At 37.9% G+C, this 17,240-nt stretch overlaps 3 protein-coding genes across 3 annotated transcripts; 1 reads left to right on the forward strand and 2 right to left on the reverse strand.

Moving 5' to 3' along the window:
• Positions 1–1,476: 1,476 nt before the first annotated feature.
• Positions 1,477–6,343, reverse strand: LOC144209429 (uncharacterized). Its single transcript, XM_077735729.1, has 9 exons — positions 6,120–6,343; positions 4,917–5,664; positions 4,128–4,370; positions 3,969–4,061; positions 3,683–3,879; positions 2,680–2,763; positions 2,314–2,384; positions 1,649–1,784; positions 1,477–1,577 (listed from the first exon to the last, which is right to left on the reverse strand). The coding sequence occupies exons 1-9, from the start codon at positions 6,327–6,329 to the stop codon at positions 1,554–1,556; spliced, it is 1,806 nt and encodes a 601-aa protein (XP_077591855.1). The 5' UTR covers positions 6,330–6,343; the 3' UTR covers positions 1,477–1,553.
• Positions 6,344–6,725: 382 nt separating this feature from the next.
• LOC144182520 (UDP-xylose and UDP-N-acetylglucosamine transporter-like) lies at positions 6,726–9,548 on the reverse strand. Its single transcript, XM_077710262.1, has 10 exons — positions 9,322–9,548; positions 8,799–8,912; positions 8,592–8,694; positions 8,464–8,513; positions 8,278–8,359; positions 8,081–8,141; positions 7,840–7,949; positions 7,637–7,712; positions 7,244–7,319; positions 6,726–7,146 (listed from the first exon to the last, which is right to left on the reverse strand). Exons 1-10 carry the CDS (start codon positions 9,396–9,398, stop codon positions 6,918–6,920), a joined length of 978 nt encoding a protein of 325 aa, XP_077566388.1. The 5' UTR covers positions 9,399–9,548; the 3' UTR covers positions 6,726–6,917.
• Positions 9,549–9,834: 286 nt separating this feature from the next.
• Positions 9,835–11,671, forward strand: LOC144181511 (vesicle transport protein GOT1B). Its single transcript, XM_077710060.1, has 5 exons — positions 9,835–10,046; positions 10,803–10,894; positions 10,962–11,140; positions 11,220–11,301; positions 11,474–11,671. Exons 1-5 carry the CDS (start codon positions 10,022–10,024, stop codon positions 11,510–11,512), a joined length of 417 nt encoding a protein of 138 aa, XP_077566186.1. The 5' UTR covers positions 9,835–10,021; the 3' UTR covers positions 11,513–11,671.
• The last annotated feature ends 5,569 nt before the right edge of the window (positions 11,672–17,240 follow it).

A 17,240-nucleotide genomic window follows, 5' to 3' on the forward strand; every position in this document is an offset into this window, starting at 1 on the left:
CATGGTGCTTTTTTGTTTTAGCATTCCCACCACACACAACAGTAGAAAGTGAAGAACTAATTTAAGGTATTTCTAGGAACCTCAGTCCAGGTACTATAGTGTATGCATAGAGATTACAAGCGCTGAACTTTAGCCTCCAAGGGTCCAGGATGAGGAACATAGTGACTCACTCCCCACAGCCGCTTCCTGCGACTCCTTGGAACAAGAAAGGAGAAAGTCACGTTGTGGTCGTCTGACTCAGCGTGCGGGAACGTACGACCGGGAAGTGCCCGATCGTGAACGTGAACGAGGCCTCGAGAGGAGGCGGGACGTGCGGGACGCCAGGGCCTCTCGGCACCGTGCCTGGAGACCTTCCACAACCTCGTTTTAGAGTCATGGCTAAAGAATGCCAAAGAATGTCGGGTGAGATGCCTTCACTGTGAGTCGGGCCTTTTTCACCTGTTGTCAACACGTGGATCTTATTTCCATTTTTCTTTTCTCTAGGGAATTTCCCGATTTTTCCACACCACTCTTTGAATTGAATTGGATGCTTTTATTGTCATTATACAAGTAGAATGAGGACCTTTTTTTGAGAATTATTTTGACGTTGATGTCAAATGTTTATTGGTTTTGTAGGTATTTTTTAACATTTCTTGGGAGTTCTCCAAGGATCATATTTAGATCCATTGTTTTTTTTTCTTTTGTTATATACAATACATTTACCTTTTTAATGTTTTTCATTGGAAACTATGAAGATGCTAGACATCCAATTTATTTGAACACCAAGTCCAAGAGGACAGAACATCTAGTACCGCCATTGGCTGACTACGAGTGTCCTCTAAGAGAGGGAGAATAATAAAAAGGCAATTTTATATGAAAAAACATGTTTTGCATCAGGTTTTTTGGTCTGTACTCTGAAGTGGAAATACCCATAATCCTGATAGCTGGCGACCAGTCTCAGAAGTAATCCACCTTTATCCTTAAAGTCAACTGAGATAGGCTCTATCACCCTCAAGAGGACAAGCGACATTGAAAACGAATCCATATTTTGTTTCCCTTGCTTAATATTCTCTGTATTATGCATTTGTATGACCGTGTTTTTATTGCACTGTTTAATTTGAGGTTTGTTCCCTTATGAAATAGCCATAAAATTAGTTTTAATCATTCTTTAACAAATGTGTGAACTTTGTTTTTCTAGTATACACACAAATAATCAAAATGAGGATACTAGACAATACAGCAAATTAATAAATTGAACATTTAGTCGTTAGTTCCCAAAAAATCCTGAAAGCAATACAATTGTCTTGTGAAACAGTTTATTGAGACCAGTCCCATTTTCAAGGCACATGTTGCATGACATACACAAATTATGTCGAAGAAGTTCTACAGATTAATATCAAGTACTTGTGAAATGAAATACTAAGCTATTAAAACACCTTCCTCACATAGGTTGGGCACAATTGGGCAGCAAGTTGCATTTTGTGTAATAAAGGAAAGTAAAAAGTGTGACATGTTAACCCTCATTAATGGTCCCTAACTCAGAGATGTAGTACCCTTAATAATAACGATGAGTTTTAACCTGCAGTGCTCGGTTGACTCTGTAGAAGAAAGAAAAAAAGGGTTATGGTAGTTCTTTTTAAATAAATGTTGAATGGCAGATGATTCCTACTTTTTTAGCTTGCTCCACACACTGCATGTATGCAGATGCAATTCTGGAGCAGGACAGACTTTTTCCTGGATTCTCTTGGTAACATTTCAACACTTGACTCTGCATATCTCCACAAACTGGCTGGATGTTGAAGCGCCTAAGAAAAAGGATTTGATTGAAATATATTACAGATCTCCACATCTTTTAAAGTAGGGGTCGGGAATGTTTTTGACAGAGAGAGCCATAAACAATTTATATTTGTGTTATGTTATTTCTTGGGAGCCATTATTAGAATTGAAAATAAAGCAAAAATACATGAAAATGTTGGATTTTTTTGTCATTTTTTTATTTTCTGAGTTTATGGGTGTGATAAAAAATGTACACTTCCGATATGTTCATCTGAGTGTGCACCCATGGAAAGAGCCACATTTGGCTCGTAAGCCACATAGAGCCATAGGTTCCCTAACCCTGTTATAAAGTGATGGTCATTTTTCTGAATGAGAAGAGGCGCTAAGGACTAAATACTAAGTGAAAAGTGTGATTTCATCACTTAAAATATGATTTCAATCTAGGACAGGGTGATATTTTTTTTCCAATTGGGCTCTCTATTTTGTAATTTTGTGCATAATGTTATGTAGAAAAGTACACCAATATCTGGAAACGTGTATTACTGAATGGATCCTCACATAAATCGCCGGTGTGCGTCCTCTTTGCCTTTCTGGAAACTCTCAGCAGTCGCTTTGTAGAACTGGGTGCACTGAGAATATGAAAGGTCACAATCAAAACAGAGTAAAATAACCAAATGAGAGACAATAAAACTTTAAAAGTGATGTAAAGTTTCAATTTATTTCCATGAGGAAACATATCTTTGAGTTATAAATACATTAAAATAAGAGCTTGCTCACGGAATGACAAAATTAGTCAGCCCAAGTACCAATGTATGTAATTTTTTTTCCTATTATGTGGCTGTAGTTGGCTGACCACAAAAATGATTTCTAAGCCCTGGCGCCCTCGAGTGGCCAAATACGGATATTGCATTTCCAAAGACTTACCCTTGCTTCAAGTTTGGCAACGTGTTCTTTGTAGAGAGCGTCTCGTTCCTTGAGGGCTTTCTCCTTCTCCTCCAGTTGGTGAGCCTGCACCAGTCAAAATTAGTTGCTAAGTAAGTTAGTAGTAAGTAGTGACCATGGTAATAAAAATATAACAACCACTAAACTCAAGCAGTGGTAACTTGAAACAATCATGTTATATGGGAGACAAGCTTAGCTAGCATCAAGCTAACGTATTCATGAAATGAGGTGAAATTAGTGATTAGTTGAACAGTTATGTGTTTAAACATACTTATTCTTCTTATTTTTCATTCATAAAGTTTAAAAGGTGAGCAATAAAGAGCCTGAAGTAATATGGAGACTAAGTGACTTTTGTGACAGGAGGAAAAGCTAGCTACCTAGCATTATGCTAACAAACTCGTGAGGTAAAATCACTGTGTGATTGTTTACAGTTGTTTTTAATTTATTTAATTAATCCAATGTGTAGTTAGGGCTTTTAGAATAGTAAATGACCAATAACAAGCTTGAATTTAAATTGTATAGTTAATTCCTCAACAAACAGTTTTTAATTGTGAAAAACAAATGTCTAATTAATTCATTCCTAGCCAGCCCAGGTATGTTAGTATTTTTTTTTTTAAATAAAACACAACCAATAACGGCAATAGACATCTGTTTCGCTTTGACAGTCAAATTGGATTGTGCGTCTATCGCTGTCAATAGCAACCAATGGACGATGGGATGATCAGTTAGTTTGGACAGTCCAAGTTGAAATGAAATTCTAAGCACATTGTTGCTTCTCTACCATCCTACCTTCATCTCCATCCACTGAGACGGGAGCAGGGCGTAAGAGAGAAAAAAGGGAGATAAGACAGGACAAAAACTAAATCTTTGACTTGTGTCTGTGAAGATTGTCAATGAGGAATTTTGGAGTAATCCATTAAGGTAGAAACATGACAACCTGCGTTTCACTTGTGTGAACTAGACTGGCGTGCGTGTGTGGCCTTACGTAAAGCTGCATTGTCAGCCGCTCGTCTTCCGTCCTGTGGCGCTCCTTGGCGATGGCTTTGCTAATGTTGGCTGCCTGCTCCGGTTCGTCTGCCTTCAGTGCCGCTTTCACCCGCGCTGCCACTTCAGCCGCAGCCCATGATTCGGCTGCCGCGTGGGTCTCCGTCTGCATCGCTTCCAGCCTACAAAACAGGTACGCTGTGAGGCCGACACATTAACCACTCATTCGCTGGGCTGCCCCAATTAAATTCAATTCAATTACTGCAATTGTAGTTCTGCCCTCCTACACTCCATCGCCCCCTGTAGCTCTCTTTCCATCTCTTCCTGTATTTTCTGCCTCAGGTCCTTCTCAAAATCTTCCAGGTTCACCACCGAGGCAGCTTTTGGAAGCAAAATCACCTATGTAAGTAAAGCTGTTGTGAACTATAAGATGGTGGCATGCTCACCAGCCGCTGAGGGCCCCGCTGAGACAAACGCGCTGACTTCTTTCTCCACATCAGGGAACAGCAGCGTGGTGGCGGCCGGCTCCTGTGCAGGTGGTGGTGGAATACTTTTGCCGGTTTCCTCATGAGTTGGCGCCACCACAGCCAGGTCCACACCAGAACAAAGTGGTGGAGACTGTGGGTGTACAGGAGCCAGAAGAACGGACTCCAAATGTGATGGACAAGGTGGTGGAGTCAGAGGCTCAGCTGGATGGAGAAGAACGGAGTCTACAGGTGGAAAAAGACAGTGAGTACCCCTTGAGTTAAAGTTAAAACATAATGAAATGAAAACCGATTGAACAATACAGTCACTGATTTACTTTTGAAGTAATAACAATCATTGGAAAACAACACAAGAAAATGTGGATCAATATTTAGAACAAAGGGATGAATAAAACTGCATCTATTTTGCTTAGCTATAGTCCAGTTACACCTTTCTTTTACCCCAGCTGGCACCGGCACAATTGCTAACTACCAAATGGTAAAAAGCAGCTGGATTTCAGTGCCAAATTAGATTTCCACAAAATGATTATTATTATATTTTTTTTGTCAGGGTAACCAAATGGTGATCGGACCTTATTAAGACTAATGGAACGGATTTGAGAATTTACATATAAAGTACTGATCTACTTATGAAATTTCAAGTTAGGAAACATTCTGGAACCAATTAATTTTGTAAGTACAGTTATGACTGTATCTTCAAATTGATTAAAGGCCAATGCCTAATCTCAAATCAAGACGTAGCAGGCTCACCTGAAGTTTGCACCACAGGAGGAGGAGGAAGCATACTTGGCTCAGATGGAGACTGGCAAATGGGTGCTACAGGTGGATGAATAGATGGAGCAAGCTGTGTTGTGTTTGAAGATTCAATATCGACTGTTGGAGTTGTAGCAGGTTTAGTTGGAAGAACTGGCTCTACAGGAGGAGGCGAAGAAGGCTCCGCTGGAGGCATAAGAACGGGGACAACACATGGTGGATGAGTTGTAGAGAGTTCTGGTTGTACTGGTACTGTTTCCACAAGAGGAGGAGGCTTAGATGGAGGAGCTGGCTGGACAGGAGAAGGAGGTGAAATCGGTTCAGTTGGAGGTACAAGGACAGATGTTGTAGGTAGAGGAGGAGGTGAAGCAGGGACAACTGGATGTCCAGGATTTACAGGAGGAGGAGGAATTTTATTGGGCTCTGCTGGAGGTAGTAGGAAGGAGTCTACAGCTGGAGGAGGAGTGGGCTCAGTTGGAGGCGCGGGTGCATGTTCTTCGGGTGATATAGGGGAGTGAAAAGTGACACGAGAAGGAGGGCTTCCGGGTGCAGTAGTTGCTTCTTGAGGAGGAGGTGGTGGGCCAGTACTGAAACCAAGAGGAAAAGGCTGCTTCACAGAGGGAGACGGGATAATAGGCGTTGTCGTGGTGACAGAGGTGGAGTCAGCATGAAGTGGAAGATTCGGAGATGGTGACCAAGGATTGATCAGTTTCTGTCTCATTCGTTTGATGACTCTGTCTGACAACTGACAACACACATAAGGTGACAAGCGTTATTATTGCTACATTTCAAAATAAGTTGAACCAACTATACACGACAGTATTTTATGCACACAAGGAAAACTTTGTGACTCCTCCTACTTTTGAGTTTGATTAATAAGATGCACATGTATATTGCTAAATTTCGAGCAGATGTATTTTTCTCAATGTAAAAAGTACTATACCAATAAAGTGTTTTTTTAACATGGTTGCTGAAGTATTTATTTTCCAAGCCTAGTGTATGTAACTCCCTCTATAATTAGCTTCAACCCTGTACCCCAGTGTCCCTCCAGGGTCATACTGCTGAACAAAAAGCTATTTGATGGAAATTAATAGCAATAACAATCGTTATCATACAGGTATGCATACCTCTCGATATATGTAAATGAAGATGAAGACGAATTGATGCTTAATGAACCAATTTATAAGGCTTCCAACTCACCCGAATGCCCTCCACCAAAGTGAGGCCTGCAAATTCTCCATCAGCAGGATGGAGATGACTCGGGCTGTTTCCACCCATGAAATAACAATTTGATCTCCACGAATCTTGTTTTGAAAATCCAAACACTTGGCACGTCCAAAAATCCAAATCAAGCAAAAATATCCGCCCTGTCTCTCCATGCAGCTGAGAAAGAGTAATGTCAGTTCCCATTGGTTGGTAAAAAACGTAACTTAACCTCGTGGTTTATCATTGGTGCTCAAACCATTGCGCCCGGAAGATAACTTTGTGTACATAGTAATTTGAAAGAGGAGTCTCATTGGCTAAAGACTCATGCCAATCAAACTTGTGCCTTCTGATTGGTCTTTAGTTCTTCCGCCTGAAGTGTATAAGAACATCGTGTCCTGAAGTCCTTTTGCTTCAAATCAATTTATTTAGAGTTGTTATCAAAACAAACAAAAAAAAATACACAAATATATATATATATTCAAATATATACATACATACACATGCACACATACACGCGCACGCACATGCACACGCACGCACACCCATTCAATCGCTGCATTGATTTATATGTTATCAAAACAAACCAGTGATCCTGATGACTACAGGGCATTTTTCTGTTTTATCACTGTCAGCAGTGGAAAGTACACATTTTAAAATGTACAGAATAAAAGTAAACAGTGGTCAAAAAATAAATACTCAAGTACATCTGTCTGAGAAATCTACTTAAGTACAGTAGAATTACCACCATATAGTGGCTAGTCTAGAATCTAAAAATGTCCACAGCAGCCATGGTCACTCGGCCTTCTTCTTTGCCCCAGTGATGCCGCTCAAGACTTCAGTGTAGATTAGCGTGCCCATGAAAACAACTGCAGTGCCCACCCAATGCCACGGAGTGAAGGGATTTTGGAAGTATAGGATGGAGAAGATAAGGCTCAGGAATTTCCTCAGAGTCACCACCAGAGTGACGGTGAGTGAGGCACATTCGGTGGTCAGGATGAACACTCCACGGATGCATACGTACCTTAGGGGTGGTTGGTTAAGGAAAATAGAGTGAGGAAAAGAAAGACAAAACCAATATTTGCATTTGCATAAAGAAACCTGAGAACATAAAAGGATACTGTGTGATGACGTTGACAAAGAGGTAGAGCCACATAATCGGAACGTTCATTTGAATGACAGGAATGAGCACAGGGGCTGGAAAATAAATTGTGATCATTTTCTTTTTCACAGGTCACATTACAGTCATTGTAGTTCAGTGCATTTACAGCAATATTTTTTGCTGATAAATGTTATGCTACGTGTGTCAATGCATTTGTTTTGAAGGGCTATTTTTTTCTTGTTTAATGGTCTCTTTAGTGCAGAATTTGACTACACGTTTAACATAAATCCAAATTGTAATTCTCCCCATATTTTCATTTAGAGCAGAGATTTCAGACCTGACAGCAATCCATGTTTTTCTTTTATCTTTGTGGGGCTGAAATTTTATGATCCTGTCCATAAATGTGACTCACAGCTATGACTGAAGTGGATGCAGTGGTTGTAGATGTCTGTGGAGAGGAGCAGGAATCCCGGCAGTGGAAGGAAATGCTGCAAGGGAAAAACAAAAGAGACTGGAATTAAGATAAACCCAATAGGGATTGTATTGTCCCTCAAAACAAACTGAAAAAAACATACCGGTAACATAGCTGTATCCAAAATTTGACAAACTACTCACGTTATAAAATAGAGCCTCTTTGGAGTGTTTTCCAAACTTCTTGTACAAGGTCTCCTGGAAAATTCCCATTCGTGCTGACATGAGCAGAGCAAACGTCAACATGGCAATTCCTGAAAAGACAATGAAGATTTTTTTTTTTGCCAAGTGGCATAAACAATAGTCAACAAAGTACTGTGGAACCTTGTGTTACGAGTATCCTAGTTTACAGTTTTTTGCAGTTATCAGTGGCTTGTTTACTTACCTATAAGCCAGCGCATGAAGGCATAAAATCCTTGCTCTTCTGAACCCTCGTTAGCCATATTCTGCAAAAATAAACAGCCCATATATCTGCGATTCATATATACATTTCTTTTTTTTTTTTTTTACACAAGACTCCAAATGATCACTTAAATTTGCATTCGATGGAACTTTGCAGTGTAAACTGAGCAACTGTCTCACCACTTGCTTTGCTGACATGATAGTGCAGATGAAGATGCCAGCAGAAACTAAAGCAATGGACAAATATTTGCTGGGTGGATACCTGCCAAAAGACCAAAAGACAGAGTACTAAGTCAAGTAGCTTGATTAGAGCTTGGAGAGATATTTGGTAGGGAGTAAGAGGGACAAAGATTAAGTGATGCGGACCGTTTCTTCAAGATGATAATACCCAGGATCATGTTGGCAATGAGAGATCCCTGCAAAACCACAACACATCACACAATATTGGCACTTCAAGGTGGCGTATTATGAGAACCTAAATCTATTTATCTTACCGATCTGAAGATCATGTGTAGTGGCATGGCGATGTTGAAGTTGAGAGCGTAGTTGTTGACCACGCTGACCGTGAAGAACATGCTCACCATGATCACATAGTTCCTTTAAGGAAATATGACAATAAAATTAGGAAGCAAACCACATTATGGTCCAAAATTGATGTTCAATATTCATTTCAATTAAATTTAATGTTTTAAATAGCTTACTTGATGGCGATGACAGGCTTCTTGGTACCAAACCGTGTTTCAAAAATGAATCCCTCCAATGCAATGAAAACAAACTGTGCAAATGTGACAATGTTGCCAGATCCTGGGAATTCTCTGAAGACACCAAAATAGATTAAACATTAAAAAAAAAGCTTTTGCATAAGATGACAATAATAAGAGAATATTTTCATTAGGAATTTTAAACTTCCAAGGATTTGTATGTAATGATATGTAATGTAAATGAATCTCAATCAAAATAACTGGCAATTAATTTGATTATCGATGACGTTCGGCAATGGTTATTTAATGTTGAATCAATTATCCTATGATACAGCCCATTTTCTTTTCTAATTACATAAATTGAATCAAGAGCTTGTTTATAAAAGAAATCCAACTCTTAAATCGAGGTACTACTTGCATTATATATGGAATCGATCCTTTCAATAATGTGCTGCATTGCATAAACCATCTAAAGTGCAAGAAGTCCTAACTTGCCATGCAAGTATGTTTGCGTGTCACTAACCTGACAAGCAGCTCCAGGGTGACCACATTGCTACAACACCCAATAAACACAAGAATAATGGCAAAAACAGTACCCATGGCGGTCCGATTGCACGGGTCAATAGCAAGCTTTAAAAGTGACGGGTTAATAAAGTCATGATCATTGACAAGCTCGCATTTGACTCCACTTTAGCGGTTGCCAGATTCCTTTTAAATATTCTACTGAACACGTCAAGGAATACGCGTTTCCGGGTCCACCAATGCTTAAGGGAGTTGTAGTCCCCTTTTCCACCCAATGATATATTTTTGTGGGGCAAATTTCTGGTCATTTATGATACTTTAAAATGTCGTCATGTCTGTAAAAAAAAGTCTAAATATTGGGGAGAACAGTAAAAAAAATGTTGCAAAAAATTATATTTGTTTTAAACTGCGCATTCTGTTTGGCTAAGACATTCACTCTGTTTGTGCATGTGGGATTTCTCCATAGAAATTACATTTATGGAAATAAATGTGAAATCTGCATTGAGTTTGTCCAAAATAGACGATCTTTGGACACGAGGACGTGGCGTCACGGAACGCGTCGTCTCGTTCGCTTGCAGCTAGCTTCTCTCCAACCAATGCCCGAGGAATCAACAGTTTAATCCCCGCCAACGTCAAGTGCCACGGGCTTGAATTTGCCTGGAGCCTCTTTTACTAAAATACACACGCCAGCTGTGGCCATCATGATTTCGCTCACAGACTCGCAAAGTAAGAGTAGTGGCTTTCGCGCTTCTTTGTTTTTGTATTTTTGCGTGGAAGCCGGTTAGCCCTGCATTAGTGTATAGTTTACTGAAACGCTATTGGCTGAAAGGCTCGTGACATCACTGAAAACGCGGAAGTAAACGATGCTGCGCTATGAATTTTACATATTTAACAAATATATATCGGTATATTTTGGATTTTTATTCGCTGGTTTGAGGAGAAAATGCTTGTTTTGTTTAAAAGAAATTCTTAGATAATTTATGTTTGTTATGTTATTTGTTTAAGTACTCTTTTTATATTCTTTGTAATATTTTATTCACAAAAAATATTGATTGTCAGTGGTTTGTCGCAGACAACTGGTTAGGGTGAAGTGGCAGTTTTTCTTTTTTTTTAAATTAATATTATATATGTATCGTTTTTTTAAACGAGTGTTTCAGGGGTGCTGCTGCATTTTTTTGTAAATATTTGAAGGTTGAAAAAAGGGTAAAACCTTATTATAAAGATGTTTAGTTTAAGCTATTCATTTGTCAAATACCGTGGAGGTTTAGTGTAAAACTGGCTGATGAATTAAACAGGAGTTATTTTCATGCAAATCATATTATTTTGGTTAAAATAGTCCTCTTAGCTTAATGCTAAGATATAATGAGAAATCCTGTAGATGGGCGAATAAAAATAGTATTGATGTGGTATGTCTGCGTTGGTCAATGTTACACATAATTAGTTCTGTCCTTTCATGAACATATTTTCACTCTTTTCTTGCAGAAATCGGAATGGGGCTGACAGGATTCGGGGTGTTTTTCCTGATTTTTGGAATGATGCTCTTTTTTGATAAAGCTCTTTTGGCCATTGGAAATGTAAGTTGATCTGAAAGTTCCCGATTCATACAAGTGCTTCCTCATCTTCTACTTTTGCCTTCTTCAGATTCTCTTCGTCGCGGGTTTGTCTTTTGTCATCGGCCTCGAGCGAACATTCCGATTCTTCTTCCAGCGGCACAAAGCCAAAGCCACCAGCTTCTTCCTGGGAGGAGTGTTTGTCGTATTGATCGGCTGGCCCATCATTGGCGTGGTTCTTGAGATTTACGGCTTCTTCCTTTTATTTCGGTCAATTTTAAACACTGTCAAGATTTTCATCTATATTCACATACACTTTTCTCAGACTTTGCTTCTCTGATTCTCACAGGGGATTCTTCCCGGTGGCTGTGGGTTTTATCCGACGAATCCCGGTGCTCGGCTCTCTGCTCAGTTTACCAGGGATCAGGACTGTAGGTATCCCGGGCTACATAAAACTAACCTTGTCACTTTGTATGTAAAATACGAGTTAAGTGAGACCCTATGGCTGCCCATCACTGATAGACCCTCGCTCCAAACTCCTTTTTCCAAGACACGTCCCCATCAAAACATCTTTATTGACCTTTGTCTCTTTTTCTCTTTCAGTTGGTGGATAAAATTGGTGAGAGCAACAACATGGTATGACATCAGAAAACACATTTTTGTGCTACTATTTATCTGGATATTGCCAAACTGTGACTGATCCTGCACATCCTAAAACATTCCTCATTTTTAAATACGTAAGAAAACATTTTGCTTGTTTTTTTTCTGGACTGAACCTAGCTAGGGCACCCGGATTGATCTGTAAAAAAAATTCTGAAAAGGTCCCCCCGAAAAGCATTGCTTTTTCTTTCTTATCTTTTCCTTAAGCTGCATTTTCCATGGATAGTATTCATATATATATATATAAAATAGTGTTAATATGGGTGTGTCCTACACATTATTCATGACAACTTGCAAAATTAAGTAAATGTGTTACATACTTCTCTTCATTGTGACGGAGTACAATGAACTTTTGTATTTACGGTTTGGGACCTAAATTCATTTAGTGACAGATTTTATTTACAATAATTATTTTCTTTTTCATTCCATTTTTGTATCTTTAAGCCTAGTTCTTAGTGGTAGTTTTTTTTTTAGCATTTATTTAGAAAGTTGCACCCATGATGTTTAAAGTTACAAATGTATATACTGTATACATATTACCATGACATTACCACTCTGTTGGTTAAAAAATGGGGAATATCCCAGACAAAAATCAAGTATTGTCTTCCGAAACTGTTTATTAACACCAAAAAGTAAGTGCCTGAATACAGGACATGTGTTATGTATGGGTCCAAAAGAAATGAAACTTTGAAAGAGTGATCTTTATTTTACATATAATACACGAGTGCATCATGTAAGATGAGAAATGACTGTACCAATATTTGTTTATATTTTCTTATTGGACAGTGAGAAAAATGTTATGCTGTTGTTGAAATACTGTACATGTCTTCAGATTGCAGTCGTATGATACAATGATGACAATGTTACTGTTACTCTTCTAAAATAAAGTATGTCTTTTGTTTTAGAAATATCTGTTCTGTATTTTTAATAATATATTTTCTTCCTTTCTGTGTGAAATATGGCGGAATTCAGAAGTAACCTTTTAGTGTATGTCTAGTATATATATATATATATATATATATATATATATATATATATATATATATATATATATATATATATATATATATATATATATATATATATATATATATATATATATATATATATATATATATATATATATATATATATATATATATATATATATATATATATATATATATATATATATAATTTTTATATATATTTACATATATACAGTAGAAAAAACATGAGACTGGTTTTATAATGTAAGTGTCCTAGCATTTTGTGTTTTCCTGTGTCTCTCCTAAAACAAATCCATTTTTTTATTTCCTAGGACTGAAGTCATTTGAGCTGAAGTCACCGACTGATCCATTTTGTGGTTAAACTCATCTTAATGTGTGTGACTCACAAAAGCAAGGTACACTAATTAAGCTCTAAATGAGAGGAAATATATAGTCATCGTTCAGAAATATCCCGGTCGTCATCACAGAAATTGTTTTCTGCATTGTCTAATTGATGAGAACAAACAGATGGAGACAAACACAGCTTTTAATTCATCTTTCTATTTTAAATGTCCCTTCATAGCTGTCATTTGGTCAAATGTTGATAAAAAACAACAACATTTTTTAAAAATCCAGCAAATAAATGTGAAAAGTTGACAGGAACTCAATAAGGTTAGTAAGTATTTGTACTATATTCCTTCTTGACCTCCCCATAGACCTCACAAATGTGTGTGATTAATGTGGTAGGTCAGTTTTCACAGCTTTTGTCAAACATGTCAGCAACTGTCCAGTTGTGACGTCAGCTCCTTAAATTTGCCTTCATAAACGCAAATTGGCTGCTCTTCTTCATTTTGACGAGCAGCGAGCAAGAGGGAGAGTGCAAGTACTAGATCGTTACATACAGGTAAGATTTTTTTTTCATACAGATATACTTGTTGCTGTTATTTTTTCTGTTTATTTTTTTGCAAAACCAACCACTAGTGTTATGATGAGGAAAATTAAACCCATTTCCTTGTTACTGTTTTGTCGATATGTCAACTTTATATGAACATGTATGCATTTTAAGTCTTAATGAATTACAAAAGCAAGCAAAGCTGCTTTTATTCTATTATTTTAACATTTACCCTTGCAGACATTTGCATTTATGCTTGAGATAAATATTGTATATATTTATATATATAATATATTTTCAATTAAAAAAATATAACACTATAAAAAATGAAATATTCAATAATAGATCAATTTAAATATTCACGACAAATGTCTATATTCATACATGAGTATTATATTTCATGTCTCCCTCAATATTTTGATGATAGCTTCAATAATACAAAATATACAAATTAAGGAAGTATTTCAAATATAACACAAAAAAAATAGAAATAAAAGATATTTCCATCTAGAAGGTAGGTTGGAATTATTCTCATATAAAGAAAATATTTTCCATCTTGTAACTATCAGCTAAATCCATAATTTTCAAATCTACTGTTAAATAGTTGCTCCAATTTTCTTATTTTGGTGTTTTATATAACTGTCCAAATGTGTATTTCAGCAAGATGTCTTTAATAGCTGTGTTACTGATAGTGATGTTGGCGTCTCAGTGCTGTGGCGCACATCAGGTAAGAGAACATAAAGTACACAACATTGATATCATATAATGGCATTTATTAAATGTGTATTTTCTCATTTTCAGCGACGGAACTGGACACCACAAGCCATTTTATACCTCACAGGCACACGTAAGAAAAAACAAATGACACCTTCTTCTATATAGGGTTGAATTTGGAATGATCATCTTTTCTTAATAATTTAGCCATGTTTGCTTTTGGGCTCTGTTACTAATTGTTTCTGAATTAGCACCATATATAGCACAAAAGCAGAATAACTCTATTGGAGATTGGTGTAGTAATTTTATTCTTATTTGTACAGATACTCCCAAACCACATGACAGACTCCTGCTGACATCCTTAGTGTCCTCTTTTTATGGGAAACTCTTACAGCAAAGGATGAGTAAAGGTAAAAATGTGACCCTGCACTGCCAAAAAGTACATGTTAAGTTTTTAATCATATGTCTCTCCAACAGGAATAAACAAGCGACTGGATAATGCAAATAAATATGAACTGCCTTTGGAATAGTTTGTTCTTTGGAATTTCCTGATTTACTGAATGGCACCTTCTTCAGTGTTTGTGAACTTGTAAAAAAAAAATGTAAATAAATTGAAAAAAATCATTCAAATATAAATTCTGCTTCTGTTCAGCTTTGATAGCTCGATAAGGCAAAATTAGTAAGTAACAACGTGTAAATAGTTACTTCCCACATCTGCTTTAAATGTTACAATCTAACACTTTTGTCACGATGTGTTATAACCAAAGCCCTGCGGCGACTATTTAGTTGTTAGCGGTATGTCGTGATCAACATGGAATGGGGTCTGTCCCTTGCACGATGCAAACATGATTGATTGGACATGGCAACCAGAATTGTATTGAAATCGAGGCTGTCTGTCGTGAAGACTTTTCCATGTCAGTGTAGTTGGTAATTAGGCCCTTAAGAAAACAACACACACATACAAACATTATGGGCAATTTTGACTGTCCAATCAGCCGACCCTGAATGTGGGAGGAAACCGGAATACCCGCAGAAAACCCACACAGGCCCGAGGACAACATGCAAACTCTTAACAGAAGAACCGACTTGGATTTGAACCCAAGACCCCAAAACTGGGAGGCCAACTCGCTAAACACTAATCCATTGGTTGTCAACCTCCTCGTGCCCTGCGATTGGCTGGCCACTAATTCTGGGATAGGCTCCAGCATCACCCACGACCCAAGTGAGGATAAGTGGTTTAGAAAATTAACACCAGTTCTACTTTTCTCATTGAAAAAGCCCTTGCAACCAATACAACATTGTTGTTGGTGTTTTATTTTATGGGAACTAAAGTAAATGATACTTCATTGAGGGTCCAAATATTGAGTTTGGAGTCATGGGTCATCAAACAAATTCAACTCCCAAGCCAAGTTCAAACACTGCATTGAATTTGAATGAAACCGTTGAGTGCATGTGAGACGGATTGTACGTGTCCACTCTCTAGAGAGGTATGCGAGTGCTTTTGCAGGATATTTCTTGCAGCGTGCACAACTCTCAGCTGAGTCTTTCCAGTAAATTCTGCCTGCAGTTGGCTTAATGTGCCCTGCATGGCGTGGAAAGCTCACATGCTTCTCCATCAATGGCCAATATGGAATGACTAATGGCTACACTGCACTGTACACTATGTGAGCCCTGTCACAATAGCATTTTAGGTGTATACAGTCTTTTCACATGCCTATAACTAAGATTTAATAAATACACTTCTTGATCATTGTACTTGTGTACTTGTGTTTTTGCATAAGCACCAAAACGTGAAGTATGGTATGTCGTGATTATAGATGTGGTTATATTAGAGGTGATCTTTGCGTTTTTTTCGATTATCGCGGCCATGTTTGGTCTACATAATCCGCGTTATTTGAGGGATTACTGTATTCATGTTTGTACTTGAATGAGTACAGTTTGAAACTTGTTTCGTGTTAAATTCCAACTTCTTTGGTGTAAAATGTATATTTTTCTGCATTGTTTTCATGACGTTAGCTCCATTTTCTCATTGCGCTGACGATACACCTGCGCACCGGACATCGTATGTAAACAGATACATCGCAAGGACGTGTGGGAGGATCGGTCACACTGTTCCGTCCAGTATCCGTACAAAAGCAAGGTTGGGAAGAAACTAAAGATTAATGTACTGGAGATATTTTTGGTACCTCCACTAAGGTTTCAAATTATATTTTGTCCACATATTATATTAACACTATATCTGTCATGTGACCCAGTTATTTGTAATTGTCATCAACCCCTGTTCCGGTATTTAAAAGCCGTGTTTGTGCATAACTCAGGATTTTAATGAAAAAATAGCCATACAAATAATGAAAACTCGGGGGAAAAAAATACGAACTTAACAGGCCAGATGCACACCGACAATCAGGCAAACCTCTGTCAAAAACACAGGGTTTAAATACATAGACTTGGGTTGATGACAACCACAAACACCCTGTAAAGGGAGCCAAAAGGGACACACAAAGAAAACACACCCATTCACCCAAAACCCCCGACAAATGAACACATGACACATGGTCTTAATTAAGGTGATTTGCTTTCGCTGGCCGCAAAAAAAAAGACGCATTGGGCCAGATCTGGGCCCTGGCCCTGGAATTTGACACCATAGAGCTCAGTGCTACCATGGCATGATGAAGCATAAAATGGTCCAACAGCAACTCTAAATTCAGACTTGCGTGCGTACTGTACAGTAAGAAATTGTGAGCCGTCTGGCGCTTGCCTTTCAGCTCGCCGTGTGCATGCCAGGAAATGACGGTTGTGCTCTTAATTATTAAACAAGTGTGTCAGCGAATGCAGAGACAAAGTGTCTCAGTGAGAGGACCTTTAAGAATGGGGGCTTCCAAAGACAGAAGGGACAGTGGGTTGTCCTCAATATACTGTCCACTCAGCACAAAAATCAACTCAGCTGATACCGTTGAAAGGAATAGACGTCCAATATATTTTAAATGGGAAGCCTGACATTGAATCATCAACTATTACTTATTTATTTATTATCATTATTTATTGATTTGTATCTGTTTGTTTGTTTGTTTTTGTTATTTGTGCACTTCCCTACTTGTTACAACATAAATAAGCACTTATTGTGTGACTGCTTAGT

This window comes from Stigmatopora nigra, chromosome 2 (genome assembly GCF_051989575.1).
Source record: "Stigmatopora nigra isolate UIUO_SnigA chromosome 2, RoL_Snig_1.1, whole genome shotgun sequence".
Classification (NCBI taxonomy): domain Eukaryota; kingdom Metazoa; phylum Chordata; class Actinopteri; order Syngnathiformes; family Syngnathidae; genus Stigmatopora; species Stigmatopora nigra.

Excerpts from the sequence above, each read along its gene's own strand:
- LOC144182520 (XM_077710262.1), bottom strand. The coding sequence starts at position 9,398 with ATGGGTACTGTTTTTGCCATTATTCTTGTGTTTATTGGGTGTTGTAGC. Across the intron at positions 8,695-8,798 it reads AAGCCTGTCATCGCCATCAA|GAACTATGTGATCATGGTGA; the intron begins GTAAGCTATTTA and ends ATTTCCTTAAAG. Across the intron at positions 7,147-7,243 it reads TTTGTCAACGTCATCACACA|GTACGTATGCATCCGTGGAG; the intron begins GTATCCTTTTAT and ends ACCACCCCTAAG.
- LOC144209429 (XM_077735729.1), bottom strand. The coding sequence starts at position 6,329 with ATGGGAACTGACATTACTCTTTCTCAGCTGCATGGAGAGACAGGGCGG. Across the intron at positions 5,665-6,119 it reads CTTTGGTGGAGGGCATTCGG|TTGTCAGACAGAGTCATCAA; the intron begins GTGAGTTGGAAG and ends GTGTGTTGTCAG. Across the intron at positions 1,785-2,313 it reads GACGCACACCGGCGATTTAT|GCGCTTCAACATCCAGCCAG; the intron begins GTGAGGATCCAT and ends CCTTTTTCTTAG.
- LOC144181511 (XM_077710060.1), top strand. The coding sequence starts at position 10,022 with ATGATTTCGCTCACAGACTCGCAAA. Across the intron at positions 10,047-10,802 it reads TTCGCTCACAGACTCGCAAA|AAATCGGAATGGGGCTGACA; the intron begins GTAAGAGTAGTG and ends CTTTTCTTGCAG. Across the intron at positions 11,302-11,473 it reads GTTTACCAGGGATCAGGACT|TTGGTGGATAAAATTGGTGA; the intron begins GTAGGTATCCCG and ends TTTCTCTTTCAG.